The sequence below is a fragment of the Bos indicus x Bos taurus genome, chromosome 4 (genome assembly GCF_003369695.1).
Source record: "Bos indicus x Bos taurus breed Angus x Brahman F1 hybrid chromosome 4, Bos_hybrid_MaternalHap_v2.0, whole genome shotgun sequence".
NCBI lineage: Eukaryota > Metazoa > Chordata > Mammalia > Artiodactyla > Bovidae > Bos > Bos indicus x Bos taurus.
The window spans coordinates 108,551,923-108,567,948 of record NC_040079.1 but is presented as its reverse complement, the minus strand read 5'-3'; the positions used below and the strand labels follow the sequence as shown (position 1 = coordinate 108,567,948).

General features: G+C 39.1%; 1 protein-coding gene across 1 annotated transcript; it reads right to left on the bottom strand.

Annotated features, from left to right (window-relative positions):
- Window positions 1-7,412: 7,412 nt before the first annotated feature.
- TFPI2 (tissue factor pathway inhibitor 2) lies at window positions 7,413-13,143 on the bottom strand. Its single transcript, XM_027540157.1, has 5 exons — window positions 12,737-13,143; window positions 12,301-12,483; window positions 10,913-11,092; window positions 9,579-9,749; window positions 7,413-9,217 (listed from the first exon to the last, which is right to left on the bottom strand). The coding sequence occupies exons 1-5, from the start codon at window positions 12,822-12,824 to the stop codon at window positions 9,135-9,137; spliced, it is 705 nt and encodes a 234-aa protein (XP_027395958.1). The 5' UTR covers window positions 12,825-13,143; the 3' UTR covers window positions 7,413-9,134.
- Window positions 13,144-16,026: the final 2,883 nt, after the last annotated feature.

The following is a 16,026-nucleotide window of genomic DNA, read 5'->3' as shown; positions in this document are numbered from 1 at the left end:
TTTCTTCCTTTAATTGGAATGTTTAGCCAAATTATATTTAATAATATTACTTAGATAGTTGGTTCTAAGTCAACTATCTTGCCATTGTTTTCTAATTGTCCCATCTTTTGTTTCTTCATTTCTTTTTTTTATTGATTTCCTTTGGATTAAATATTCCATTTTTCCTCTTAGTCTATCTTTTCCTCTTTAGCTCTCTGTATTTTTTTATTCTTTCTCTTAGATTACTATATGTATTCTAGCTAGTAAATTGTAATAGTCCCCAAAGTATACAAAAACCTGGAAAGGGTTTAATTCCATTAACCAACACTCCCACCTTTGGTGCTAATAATTCCATGTATCTAAAACCTATATGTTTTAAGTGCATAAGATATAATAGTCAAGACTTTTAAACAAAATATTCATTTATAGTTTTTCACACATATTTGCTAGTGCTCTCATTTATTTCATTTTGCACTTTCATGCTTCCATTGGGATCATTTTTCTTCAGAATTCCCGTTAATGTTTCTGTAGTACAAATCTGCTGACAAGTTCTCTTGGATCTTGTTTATATGTAAACATCTTCATTTATCCTTCCATTTTTAAGGATATTTTTGCTGGTTATACAGTTACTGGTTTGCAGGGTTTGTTTGCTTAGCACTTTAAAATGTTAGTCTGTAGTTCTCTGACTTTCATGGTTTCTGTTGAAATATCAGTCACCAGTTTTTTTGATGCTCATTTGGGGATATTATCTCTGTTTTTTCTAGGTAAATGAATTTGACTTTAATTTTCAGAAGTTTGGCTGAGATGTGGCCAGTGGTATTTATCTTTGGATTTATCCTGTTTGGAGTATGTAGAGATTCTTGAATATATAGTCATATGTTTTTAGTTAGGAGAAACTCTTAACCAGTAATTTTTCCAATATTGCTTCTTTTTATGTTCTCTATATTAATTATTAAGAGAAGGCAATAGCAATCCACTCCAGTACTCTTGCCTGGAAAATCCTATGGGTGGAGTACATAGAACTTTTCTTATAGCTTTGTTCAAAATGTTACTGTGTTTTGAGGAAATATCTACTGGGCTTTGGCACAAATATCATTTTACTTGTAAGGATGTCACATAATCAATTTAGGAGTTGAGAAAATGCTAAATGAACCCTGCTTAATGACATCATGAAATAATATGGCATCACAATTCAACTTGCAGAGGAAAATAAAAATAACATCTTCCTCAAATTGGAAGAAAATGTATGTAAATCATGTAACTAGCAAAGGATTCTTACCCAGAATACATAAAGATATACAAATTAATAATACAGAGTCAAATGGAAAAGTGGAAGAAATACAAATAGACAACTTATAGAAGAGGAAATGACAATGGTCAACAAAATAGTAAAAACTGATTTTCAACATCATCATTAATCAGGAGAATAAAATTAAACAACAGTGAGGTACAATTTCTCAGTTATATGAATGGCAACAAATTAAAGATTTTGACATTACTCAGTGTTGTCAAAAACTTGAAGAAATAGAAATTTGTATACATTGCTGCTTAATGGTACTAATATCAACATGTCTTTAACTAGCAACCCCATTTCTAGGTCCATATATGTGTACAATGAGATGTGTATATAAATATTTGTTATTATATTGTTTATAAAAGCAAAAATTTGGAAATATCCACCAATAGAGAAATGGATGAATATACTGTACTATGTTTATGTACTGGGATAACATTATGAAGTCAAAATAAATGAAGCAGTTCTACACGAAACCATGTGGATTTATAGACTATACCTAAAACATGATGGGCTTCCCTAGTGGCTCAGACAGTAAGAATCTGCCTGCAGTGCAGGAGACCCAGGTTCAATCCCCAGGTCAAGAATATCCCCTGGAGGAGGAAATGGCAACCCACTCCAGTCTTCTTGCCTGGAGAATGGACAGAGAAGCCTGGTGGGCTACAGTGCATGGGGTTGCAAAGAGTGGGACACGACTGAGTGACTGACACTTTCATTTTTACAACCTAGTGGTAGCAATGCACGATGACAATGGATACACAGCATGTGACACCATATACATAATTTTAAGACACGTACAGCAGTACTTCATATTGCTCTGGGTGAATATATTTATAATACAAGCGTTAAAATATGCACATACTCCAATATTATGAGATCAGTTACTTTTCAGGAGAGTGAGGCAGAGACAGGATGACAGAGGAACATTTGAATCTTAAGCTCTGTTTGCAACATTTCATTTCTGAAAACAGAAAAAGCAACTGAAACAGATTTGGCAAACTCCTATCATGTTTTTTAAATTGGGTCAGTTATACTGTTTTCTGTAATTTTTTATATGTTTGAAGCAATTCATGATTAAAATTTAAATTATAAAAATATTAGCGCTATTTTTATGTTAACATTATAAGCTAAGTATAAAGGAAAACATAACCTTTAATGAGAGGAAATAAATAATTTTAAGTGCAACATTTAGTAATAATCCTGGAAATACCAACTAAAATAATGATTAAGTGTGTTAGTCGTTCAACTGTGTCTGACTCTTTGTGAGGCCATGAACTCTAGCCTGCCAGGCTCCTCTGTCCATGGGCTTCTTTCAACAAGAACACTAGACTGGGTACCCGTTCCCTTCTTCAGGGGATCTTCCTGACCCAGGGATTGAACCTGGGTCTCCTTCATTTCAGGTAGATTCTTTACCTTCAGAGCCAGCAAGGAAGCTAGTCTAATAATCTGTTGTTGTTCAGTTGCCCAGTCATGTCCGACTCTTTGTGACCCCATGGACTGCAGCATGCGGGGCCTCCCTCACCATCTCCCAGAGTTTGCCCAAGTTCGTGTCCATTGCATCAGTGATGCCATCCAGCCATCTCATCCTCTGATACCTTCTTCTCCTACTGCCCTCAGTCTTTCCCAGCAGCAGGGACTTTTCCAGTGAGTCGATGACCAAAATACTGGTTATGACCAAAATAGTCTGTTATTAGATACCTAATAATCCAATAATGATTAGATACTACTTCAGAGAAGGCAATGGCACCCCACTCCAGTACTCTTGCCTGGAAAATCCCATGGATGGAGGAGTCTGGTAGGCTGCAGTCCATGGGGTCGCACAGAGTTGGACACGACTGAGCAACTTCACTTTCACTTTTCACTTTCATGCATTGGAGAAGGAAATGGCAACCCACTCCAGTGTTCTTGCCTGGAGAATCCCAGGGACCAGGGAGCCTGGTGGGCTGTCGTCTCTGGGGTCGCACAGAGTCGGACACGACTGAAGCGACTTAGCAGCAATTATAACTAAGTGGTTTTTATGTTTATTTTAAACCTATTTGTTGGGCATTTGCATGCATTCTTAGATTCTTAGGTGGGGATAAATTGATTTAACTTTGTAATGCAATTTGTTAGTATATACTGAGAGCATAAAAATGCTCATACCTCTTGACTAAGTTATTTCCACCTTAAGGAGACAAACATTTTTATTAATCACTTGATGGTGAAATACTAGATTGTTTATATATCCTTATATTTTTCTTTTATTTTCTGTATAGTATACAGTGGGTATAATAATATATTTTAAAATGAAAGAAAATCCTCTTAATTTTCTTGAAAAACCCGAACACTCTAACAATAAAACTCCTAGGAAAATAAATACTGTATTAGTGTGTCTAGGAGTTGTATCAGGTATAGCAAAGCCCAAGGGACAAACGGTTAAACTTGCTTGAGGTGGGTCAAGGAATTCTGTGCCAACAAGAAAATTCAACTTGCCAAGTGTTCCTCAATGAGTGATTTAAGTATTCACCCTAATCATTTGGAGTCAGTGTTTTTAATGTACATCTTTTGAGTGTCAACTCAAACCACTAAATCAAAACACTTGGACATGGGGCTTAGAAGTCTGCATACGTGCCTGGCTGCCCAGATGGTTCTAATGCACAAAATTTGATAACCATGTTATACAAAAATAAGGCAGTATGACGTGTTTTGGAAACTGAACATAATCTAGTGCAGCTGAATTGTAGGTTACAGATGGTGGTGGAATGGGGTAGATCAATCTGGAAGAGAATACTATGGGCTACTTGTAAGAAGTCTTAAATGACACACAGGGGCTTGGACAGTAACGTGAAGATTCAACAGAAAATCATTAAAGAGTTTTAAGCAGAAGAGTAAACTGATAAGATTTTTTTATAAATATTTCTGGGGCATCAGTGTGAATGATTGGATATGGAGCAGATATAGGCAGAGCGGAAACTTGGGAAAATGTTTTAATTTTCCTGGAATAAGGAGGCTTAAAATAGGCACGGGCTTCCCTGGTGGCTCAGACAGTAAAGCATCTGTCTACAGTGCGGGAGACCCGGGTTCAATCCCTGGGTTGGGAAGATCCCTTGGAGAAGGAAATGGCAATCCACTCCAGTACTATTGCCTGGAAAATCCCATGGACAGAGGAGCCTGGTAGGCTACAGTCCATGGACTCGCAAAGAGTTGGACATGACTGAGCGACTTTACTTTCTTTCTTTCCCTGGTGGCACTAGTAGTAAAAACTCCACCTGCCAATGCAGGAGACACAGGAGACACGGGTTCAATCCCTGGGTTGGGAAGATCCTCTGGAGAAGGGAATGGCAACCCACTCCAATATTCTTGCCTGGAGAATCCCATGGACAGAGGAGCCTGGCAGGCTACAGTCCATGGAACTGCAAAGAGTCAGACTCCGTTGAGCACACACAACACAGAACAGGATTGAGTAGATATGCTTGGCAGCCAATTGAATATGTGAGTGAAGGGAGAAGAAATACCTTTAGATGATTTTGGTTTCTGCATTTGCTTGCCTCCATCTCTAAATTTATAACAATACATAGGCAATGAATATTTAAAGTTTGCAATTTTCACTTTTCTATTTTTTTGTATTTTTATCCAAAACCAATATTTTTCTTTTAGAAACACAGCACTTGTAAAGACAAGCTTCTACAAGCGTTGTTACAATATAAGGAAGGCCATGCCAAAGGACAGTCCCTCACTGATAAACATCATTGCCTAAATGGCTACAAGACTTTTGGCAGAAATAGCATGTACACTTGGAGATACTAGGATTTCCCTGGTGCCTCAGATTGTAGGTAAAGATTCTGCCTAAAATGCAGGAGACCCAGCTTCAATCCCTGGGTTGGAAAGATCTCCTGGAAAAGGGAATGGCTACCCACTCCAGTATTCTTGCCTTGAGAATCCATGGACAGAGGAGCCTGGGGGGCTACAGTCCATGGGGTCACAAAGAGTTGGACACAACGGAGTGACTAACACTTTGGAGGTACTATGATTCAAGAATCCTCTGAAAGGCTCCAGGTACAGTTTCTATGAGTGAACATGTACAATATGTATACACGGGTGGTAGTCCATAATAACTTTTTTCAGTAAGTGAATTCACATTCATATTAAAAGCTAGCCCATTCCTTTTTCATGTCACAGACTGGGACATTTCTTTTAATCAGTCTGTCTGGTGAAACCACAGTAGTGACTTGTCTTCAGGCTGATTGTGGCAAGAAGGAATTTCCCTTCAACTGCAGAATGGAGAAGACGATATGACCCCACTCCAGTACTCTTGCCTGGAAAATCCCATGGACGGAGGAGCCTGGTGGGCTGCAGTTCATGGGGTCACGAAGAATCGGACACGACTGAGCGACTTCACTTTCACTTTTCACTTTCATGCATTGGAGAAGGACATGGCAACCCACTCCAGTGTTCTTGCCTGGAGAATCCCAGGGATGGGGGAGCCTGGTGGGCTGCCGTCTCTGGGGTCGCACAGAGTCGGACACGACTGAAGCGACTTCGCAGCAACAGCAGCAGCAGCAGAACGTCCTACAACAGCTTTATTTGTTACTTCACTGAATTAAAATTGCAGAGATTTGGAGTATTAGAACAGTTGTATAAAAGTCCACTTTTGACCCTTGCTGAATAGAAAACTGCAGCTGTAAGCTAAGTCACGTCCATGAACCTGGGTTAAAGGCGACGAATAGCAAATCAAGTTTTCCCTGTAGTTCTCGGAACTCCCCAAGTCCCCCGCAAAGACTCTGTATCACTCACTCAACAATCCCAGAACACAGACAAGATCCTTCTGCTGTAATCATTCTCAGAAACCACCAGTAAAGTCCTAAATATAGGCCTTACTCAACTGAAAACTTTTAATGACATGTTTTTTGTTGTTGTTACATCTCATACTCTATAAAAGCCTCCTCCTCTTTTTCCTCCTCTTAAAAATGTCTTTGGTTTGTTGGAGAAACTAGGATGTTTGTCTTGTGGAGTGTCCAGTATTATGGATTTGACTGATTTAACTTTCCCTGGTCTCTTAGAACTTGCTCCTTTATCCCCAAGCGTGCCTTACAATCTGGCAGTACAATGATAGGTAAGGAGATCTAGAGACTGGCTTAACTTTAGGCTTAATTTTTTCTCTCCTTCTGTCTGCAAGATCACTTCATTGGATGGGATGTCCATTTCTTGTTACCTCATATCCAGAAGTGAATAATATGTGTTGGCACACTTTTAGTAAGGTTAAAATTGTCCATTAGTCTCATTGCTCCATGAAACTGTTCTCCATCAATCTTTCATGCCCTGGTTTCAGCATGCACGGATAATCATTACCTAGATGCACACTTTCTTTTTTTTTTTTTATTTTATTTTTAAACTTTACACTATTGTATTGGTTTTGCCAAATAGATGCACACTTTCACTAGGGGTATCTTCTAACATTTTATTGCCTGTATTAGGTGGGATTCCTCTGTGAGTAACTTTCTCTCATACACTATTTAGTTTTTAAGACTAAATAAAAAAGAATAAGTCCTTTATTATTTCTCTTAATTCATTAGTGTTCAAAGTAATGAGATAGCGCTCTAGCAACCCTCGAGAGTCACCAAGGAGGTGCGCGCGTGTGTGTGTGTGTGTGTGTGTGTGTGTGTGTGTGTGTGTGATGATCAACTCATGTTATATTCATATTTATATACTTACCTGTATTGTGGTCAATATTTGTTCTGATGCTCATTTTGCCTCATTCCCTAATGGTACTCTCCTGTTCCTGTGATAGGACTCATTAGGCTTTATAGTTTCCTTACTTAATTTATGAAATGGCCCAGGTTCATCTTTCAGATTTCTTGTCCGAGACCTACACTCAGCGATTATTCTCAAGACCTCTGGTTTCTTTTAGTGATTATAATCTGGACAGTAGCTGTACCTACTAATGCTGGATAGTCATTGATCCAAAGACTTTGCGATGAAAGGGTGGGAGACACATTTTTATAGAATATATAATATTCTATATATAATACATTCAAAATAACACTACAAAATGCATTTTCAGAATTTATTTGACTCTTGGATTATATTTTCCAAAAGATACATAGTCAAATTACTAGTTTTGAAAGTCACTGGAATTAATCATATACCCTTTTCACAGTTATGCCATCATTTAATATTTATTTAGGTTCAATTGTTTAGGTTGGTTTCCAATTTTAGAAAAATGCTTTTTATTTTTTAAATTTAATTTTGGTTTTAAATGACACAAAAATTTACATGGTCCAAGATCAAAACTATATAGTAAGGTACATTCACATCTTCCTTCATCTTATAGGTAACCATTTTTAATATAATATCTTTGTATCTTCTATTCTTTGTGTGTGTGTATTTAGTCACATTGTTCTAGACCCTGTTTTTTAAAATGTATTCTGAGGATCAGATGATATTCACATATAAAGAATTTGCTCACTTTTCACCCATAATTTCTTCAACCAACCCCCTAATGATAAGTGTCTCATTTGTTTCCCGTTTTCGGTGTTATTCCAAATAATACATCAACCACAGCATATAGCATTTTCATTTTTTGTTTTTGTTGTCATACCTTTGGGATAGATTTTTAAAAGAAGGATTGTTTAAGAAAAGCACATATGGAATTTAGAAAGATGGTAACAATAACCCTGTGAATGAGACAGCAAAAGAGACAGTGATGTATAGAACAGTCTTATGGACTCTGTGGGAGAGGGAGAGGGTGGGAAGATTTGGGAGAATGGCACTGAAACATGTAAAATATCATGTATGAAACGAGATGCCAGTCCAGGTTCGATGCACAATACCGGACGCTTGGGGCTGGTGCACTGGGACGACCCAGAGGGATGGTATGGGGAGGGAGGAGGGAGGAGGGTTCAGGATGGGGAACACATGTATACCTGTGGTGGATTCATTTTGATATTTGGCAAAACTAATACAATTATGTAAAGTTTAAAAATTAAATAAAATTAAAAAAAAAAAAAAAGAAAAGCACAAATGTACTTATACTTTTGCCAGATCAGGGGCATACTTTTAAATATTACTCTTGCCAAGAAAACGTAGGAATTCTTAAAAAAAATCTTGTTGTTACAGAGAAAGAAAAAATTGTTTAAATGAAATGATCATATTTATCAGAAATATTAGTGGAGTTTAAATTATTAAATGTATGAATTGTCTCTGATATAAATACAGGTCAAAATTTTAACAACATATGCTGAATGGGGATGGATGGATAGATGAGCAGAGAGAATTTTCCCCCTCCGAGGAGACCATTTCTGATATAATTAATGTACTAGCTTTTTAATTCAGTCAAAAACATTACTTTATTATCTTTTAAATGACACAACAGAAATGGAAGTAAGTTAGCAGGACCTACATAATAGCATTTTAACATTTTTTGAAGTATTGGTACATCTTCAAATTTGTCTCCTTGGGCCTAAAATATAATCTAATTTTAAAATGCAAAATTAAATATATTTGCTGATCCTTTTTATAATCCTATATGTTAAAAAATATGATTATATTGTCTTATGTTTTTCAGTTAAATCATCTTCTGAAATCAGGGAGAGCAACCCCAAGAACTGAGTGAGTCATATTTGCTTTTATATCTTAAACACAGCAAGAATTTAACCTCATAAAAAAATAGTTGAATAGCATATTAAAAACAATAGATTCACATTTGAATAGCAGCTACTTATGTATTAAAAAATACACAAATAAAAAATGTAACAGGTAAGAACTGGTGAATAAATCACTAATGATTCGCTTGCCTGTGTTACCATGTTGTCCTTCAGATATAACCATTCACAAGATGACATTCACAAGATGACATACAGAAAAACAACAAAAAAAAAGCTGGTTAAAACTGCTTCTTCTTAATTTTCAGTCTTCTATTGGCTAAGAGAAGTCTTGGCATCTTCTTGTTCTTTTCCTTCTTCAAGGCTAAGATCAACAAAATAAAAATAAACATCATATGTCCCCAGTCTGTAGACTCATTATAAATCACCATTTCCGACATGCTTACAAACCCACCTCGTCTTACTTTTAATCAGTATGAAGTCAGTTTTACTCACTATCCACTAAGTTAATAACATTCTACCTGTAAAATACAGCTACTGCCGACTGTAGTTAGCCTGTGTAAGCATTTAGACAAAACGGATCAGTACTGAAGTGCTATGTATGTAGAAGTAGTCTAGAAATGGCAATATGCTATTAGTAAAATGGGTACATAAAATAATTTTGTTTATGAATTATGTATAAAGTTAGTTTAAAAACTGAATAAGAAAAAAACCCAAAACATTACCTTTTACACAAGTGCGTTTGCAGTCCTTCAAGTTGACAAAATTATTGTCATTCCCTCCACACCCAGTATAGTTGAAGGCCTCACAGGCTTTGTGTCTTGGGTTAAAATAATAGCGAGTGACATTAGCAGAACACAGCCCCTCATCTTTTGGGCTGTAGCAAAATACTGGAGCTTAACGGAAAAGAAAATAAAATTAGAAATGCAGTAATACTGGAAATAATAAGCTGTGCTGATTACTGAAGTAACTGAAGAACATCTAATCCCATAGAAGCTTCTTTCTGAATCCAAAATATTATACTAAGCCATTTAAAAAGTGTGCCTTAAATTTCAAACACATAGTTTGTTAATTATAAATTCTTATGGAATTTATAATTTATCTTATGGAATTTCAAGCTATATCTTGTATCATTTGAATGTGTAAAGAAATAAACCCCAAAATCATATGGTCAGGTAAAAATGAGCTATGTTTCAAGAGAAAATATGTGACATGCTTTGGCATACTCTCTTGTGTTGGTAGTTTTATTTTCAATGTTTCTGTCAGCTCTCCTTCCATTCTTAAGGAAGAATACATATATCTAATTCCCAGGTAGCCACTGGAACACTTAAATTTACATAAACAATTTAAGAGAACACCAGCAACAAGCAACTCCTCATTAATTCAAGATTTTGCATACTCAACACGGTATAGCTACAGAGCTTTATCACAGACTGCCAAAGCAAATTTTCCTTGTTTGTTGAACTTATCTATGTGTACATGTCTCTGCTGTGCCTACGGAAAACACCTGGACTGTCTCTACAAACATTACCCACTACCCAAATAACCCATCATTTTAGGGATCGCATGGGGTATGTGGGTAAAACATGGGGAGGAGAGATCAATTTGTGTTACAATCTGTAATTACTAAAGAACACAGAAATCTGAAGAAAAAGTTTAGAAATCTTCAGGTTTCACCAGCTTAAGTCTATCACACTATCTCATATACATACCTGATTTCATGCATGTGATTCATTAATGAACACTGTAGTTTTTTTATGTGCAAGTTAAATAGATGAGAAATAGTTCTAAAGAAACAATGCCAAAGAGGAAGTAAAAGCTTGAATCATAGCTTCGTCACTTTCCAGCCCTGAGAACTTGGCAAGTTATTAACCTTCTAGCTCACACTCTCACATGTAAAAATACTCCCTCACGGGGCAGTAGTGTGCAGACTGGTATCATATTATACGTGAAATCATCAGAATGCAAACCAGCTTAATTTCATATCAAATTATTAATGTTTTCACCCTAAAGTCTAAATAAAGAAATGAAGTACAGACACCACAAAGAGAGTATTTACCTCTCTTTGGTGCACAGAAGTCCATACACGTAGCTTCATCCGGGAACCGGTTCTCATTGCTGTGACACCCGCCAGATATGAACTTTTTACATGTCATAGAACTTAGATTGAAGAAATACTGTTCTCTGAGCTCCCCACACTGCTTCTTATTCACTTTTAACCGGCAAATTTTGGGAACTTCTAGGAAAAGGAGGGCATAAAACAATGTTAGTCAAAAATTAGCCTTCTTATTCTTCCTGTAAAACTTAACTGTATTTTCAGAAGCCACTGGTGGTGGCCAGGAGTAGAGTGGCAGTGGGGGGTGGGAGGCATGATATTTAGTGCTGGGCTAGTAAACGCCCAAAAGAGTGCCCATTAGTCCAGCTACAACAAGATTTTGTATCCTTGGGTCCAGCATTCCACAGATTCAACCAACCCAGAGAGAAAATATTCAGGAAAAAATAATTCCTGAAAGTTCATTAAAAAAAAAAAAAACAAAGCTTGAATTTGTCCTATGCTGGTAGGGAATCTAGAGATGATTTAAAGTATAACGGAGAATGTGCACAGGTTATATGCAAATACTGTGGATTTTGGCATCGGAGAGTTGGGGTCTTGGAACCAGTCACTGCAGACACTGAGAGACAACTCTATTCAGCTTCTGTTTTTTTTTTAACAGTGTCTCCAGACCTGATTCAGCTATGATAAATTTTTCATGCTTACTGGAAAGATTATTCTCTCAGAGTGTTCTGATTGTTTCTATGTATGAAATTAATCAAACTTATTCATAGGAATACATATTTTTCCCTGGCTCAGTTCCTTTAACAGCTGAGCCCCATGTTCTATTACAGGCCTTCACAGAGACAGTAGACATAATTAAAATAAAATTGCAAACAGCATTGTGAATCTCTATATTTTTTATATCTCTATACTAACCCAAGATCTCTTTGGGTATCAAGGGACAAAAGTAAGGTTATAATTAGCTAAATTCAGACGTTAATAACAAAATCCACTGAAAGTATTTCAGATCGCTACACAGTGGACAAGAGAAAAATGCCCTCTCAAGGAGGCATAAAAACCATAGGTTTAGAACTAATGATAAATACAGACAGGCACTTATGTTGCACCTAATACAGGACACTCTTGCATCCTTATGCCTTAGGAGAAATCTTTCCGAAGTCTGCACACACACTGAATTATGATAAATGCCAGTTAGGGGAGAGGAAATGTTTGTCGTTGGAAGTTTCATGATCACTTTTAGTCAACTGAAAAGCAATAAGCCTAACTTAGTATCCGAGAAAATCAAGGATGAAACTTACTATAGAAAATGGGATGTGAAAAATAAGCTCATTTCCCACTTAGCCCTTCTTTGCCGCAGTACTGGAGTTCTGGGAGTGGGAGAGAGCACTTACTCTCAATCTTCCAGCACGCTTCGTTGCAGGCCTCCAAAGTTTCAAAATTGTTGGCATTGCCCTCGCAGCCTCCGTACATGAACTCGCGGCAGCTCTGCGTGTACCTGTCGTAGTAGTAACTGGGGATCCGCGCCCGGCAGGGCCCGTCGTCCGGGGGCAGGAGGCAGATCTCCGCGTTATTTCCTACGGAGGGGTAGGAGGTCAGCCGCATCTCCGTGGAGGGAGAGGCTTCCCGGGGTAGTGGGGGTGGGGAGGTTTGTCCCAGCAGCTTCCCAGCCTAGCAGAAGGGCCTTACAGAGACAGAAAGTGCAAACTTGCGGTGCACGACAGGAATTAGGGGGAAGGAGGGCGCAGAGAGCGGGTGCAGGGGTCCGCGGAACCCCTGCCGCCTGGCCAGGGCGAAAACGGGTCCCCTGGGCGCGGGTTGGTGGGGTACCTGGCGGCGCCTGCGAGGCATCACCCAGCGCAGTTCCCACGAGGAGCAGCGACAGAAGCATCAGCCAGAGGGGGCGAACCGAGTCCATGGTGTCCGGATTCAGACGTTGCCGGCGAGAGGAGGGGAGGAGGGTGCACAGCGTCCAACCTCCAGGCGGTCTGGATCCCAGCCGTGGGTGCCGCTGCTTTTGTAGGGTTAGCGGCCCTCAGAGACGGGACAGGGCGGAGCGCGCCTTCGTGGAGCCTGGAAGGGGAGGCTGATTCATGCCCCGTGAGCTCTGTGACCCGGCCGCCTCCCTGCGCTGGAAAGTGTGTGCGGGGGAGAGGAATTCCCCGCCAAGCTGAACCTGGCCCCAAACTTTCTCCCGTGGCTCTGCGGGGATGACCCAGATGAAGCATTGTGTCAGAGATGGGAAGTCGACAGGCTTGAGGGAAATGACCTGGGTGTGATTGCACAAGGTTCCAACGTGCAGCATCACGCAGAGGCCTGAACCCACACTTTGAAAGCACAAAGTCTATGTCTTTGCCGGGTACAAAGTGTGAAACTCCTAGGGCCCAAGGAAGCGGAGCTTATTACATTATATCCTTTAATTAGATTACAAATGTAAGCATATGCGTATCTATTTACTTTATACATAGATATGGGCTTCCCTGGCGGCTCAGATAGTAAAGAATGTCCCTGCAGTGAGGAGACCAGATTCAATCCCTGGGTAGGGAAGATCCCTTGGAGGAGGGAATAGCAACCCACTCTATTCTTGCCTGGAGAATTCCATGGACAAAGGAGCCTGGCAGGCTTCAGTCCATGGGGTCGCAAAGAGTTAGACATGACTGGGGGACTAACACTTTCACACATATTCATATTTCAGTAGAGGTCTAATTTACATTTCATGGGCTCATAATATGTCTAAGTGTATAGTTAGATCAATTTTGACAATTATATATACTTTTGTAATCACCACTCCAATCCAGAATTAGAACATTTCCATCACCCCAGAACATTCTCTTATACCCTTTCCCAGTCCATCCTTCCAACCCTAGGCCAGGAACAATAGCTCTTCTGATCAGCATAGATTTGATTTCCCTGTTCTAAATCTCATGCAAACAGAATCATAAAATATGTACTGTTTTGTACTTCACTGTACTGTTTTTAAGACACACATATGCTATTGTAGGGGCTTTCCCTCGTGGCTCAAATTGTAAAGAATCTGCCTGCAATGTGGGAGACCCAGGTTCAATCCCTGGATTGGGAAGATCCCCTAGAGAAGGGAATGGCAACCCACTCCAGTATTCTTGCCTGGAGAACCCCACGGACAGAGTAGCCTGGCGAGTCACAGTCCATGGGGTCCCAAAGAGTCGGACACGACTAAGCGACTAACACACATACTCACATGCTCTTTCAGAGTTTGTTCCTTGTAAATGTTGAGTAGTCTTGCAATGTATGAGTATACAACAAATGTCCTGTTACTGGACATTTGTGTTATTTCTAGTTTGGGGCTACTACTATGAATAAAGCTGCTTTGTGTATGCAAACAACTCTTATTACTCTCGAATAAAATACTTTAAAATGTTAGAAACTGCCAAATAGTTTTCCAAAATGATTTTCCACCCCTGTCAGCCATGTGTTTGAGTTATAACTGTGTTTTTGGACCCGGAACAGGAAAATCCAAAAAGCAATGGCCTTGAGGGATGTGGTGAGTAGATCCTGAAGCTTTGACCAAATCAGCTGCTTCCCATACATTTCTCAGTGTCAGTTTGTCTGTTACCATTCAGTGGTGCTTTGACATAATAGCCTGAGCCTAGCCTTTTGTTTATACAAAACAAATGGTCTACCCTGGGGTTTTATATGAAATGTGAAGGATATTTTTGGAGAATATTTTAATGGGTTCTCTTGATGACTGTGTATTTCCTTCCTCCACCTTTTCCTTTTGCTCTATTTAATATTCTTAAGAGAGTAACTATTCCTGGCTGCTTCCAAAGATACTGAAGGGAGTTTACAAGAGTTCTTTCCAGTTTCGGAAAATCTCTCTGCTCAAGGTGAGTTAGTGATCTGGGATATTTCCACATATAACGCCTAGGGCCAGTTCTCGGTTTTCCTGGTATCATGGCAACGAACCATATTCCTAGGAAAACTAGCCTGGTCTGGAAATACTCTGTGTCACTTATACTGCCAGATTGCTAGATACCTGTGGTTAAGAGTGACAGGGTTATAAGGATAAAGTGAACAACCAGTTTGCCAGGAAGGAAAAAAGAAATGGGGGAAGGGTGTGTTGGTTTGAATATTTTACTGGTTTCCATGGCATAAATGCTCCCAGTTATGGCTGATTCCAAACCACCAGAGTTGGAAATTAATGAATACAATCGAGTTCACCAGAGCCAACATGAGTTGGCTCCAGCAAGTCCAACACTGAGGCAGCCAGCTGGTTTTGGAAATATATACTCCTCTGAGAATCAGATTAGATCTTCCCAATACCTCCCAAATACTAATAGGGGAGGGAACTTTTACCATACATTTAGCCAGGATCATGTTGAGACAATCACTTCATGGCAAATAGATGGGGAAACAATGGAAACAGTGACAGACTATTTTCTTGGGCTCCAAAATCACTGCAGATGGTGACTGCAGCCATGAAATTAAAAGATGCTTGCTCCTTGGAAGTAAAGCTATGACAAACCTAGACAGAGTATTAAAAAGCAGAGACAGTACTTTGCTGATAAAGGTCCACATGGTTTTTTCAGTAATCATGTATGGATGTGAGAGTTGGACCATAAAGAAGACTGAGCACCGAAAAAATTGATGCTTTTGAACTGTAGTGTTGGAGAAGACTCTTGAGAGTCCCTTGGCCTGCAGGGAGATCAAAACCAGTAAATTCTAAAGGAAATCAATCCTGAATATTCATTGGAAAGATGGATGCTAGAGCTGAAAGTCCAATACTTTGGTCACTTGATGGGAAAAGCCGACTCATTAGAAAAGACCCTAATGCTGGGGAAAGATTGAAGGCAGAAAAAGAAGGGGATGACAGAGGATGAGAAGGTTGGATGGCATCACTAACTCAATGGACATGAGTTTGAGCAAGCTTTGGGAGATGGTGAAGGACAGGGAAGCGTGGCTTGCTGCAGTCCTTGGGGTCACAAAGAGTCAGACACGACTGAGTGGCTGAACAACAACAACAATGTTGAGAAGAACAGCTAATTCAACTTCAAAGGTAACTTATTTGCATTCTTCTGAATCTGTTTAAATATGTCTCCCAAATGGACTAAAAACAGATTCAAGGATTGAGACTGAGACACAAT

Coding starts and splice junctions, on each gene's coding strand:
- TFPI2 (XM_027540157.1), bottom strand. CDS start 12,824: ATGGACTCGGTTCGCCCCCTCTGGCTGATGCTTCTGTCGCTGCTCCTC. Junction 12,484..12,736: donor TGCCTCGCAGGCGCCGCCAG/GTACCCCACCAA, acceptor ACCCCTCCGTAG/GAAATAACGCGGAGATCTGC. Junction 11,093..12,300: donor AGCGTGCTGGAAGATTGAGA/GTAAGTGCTCTC, acceptor TCCTTTTCCTAG/AAGTTCCCAAAATTTGCCGG.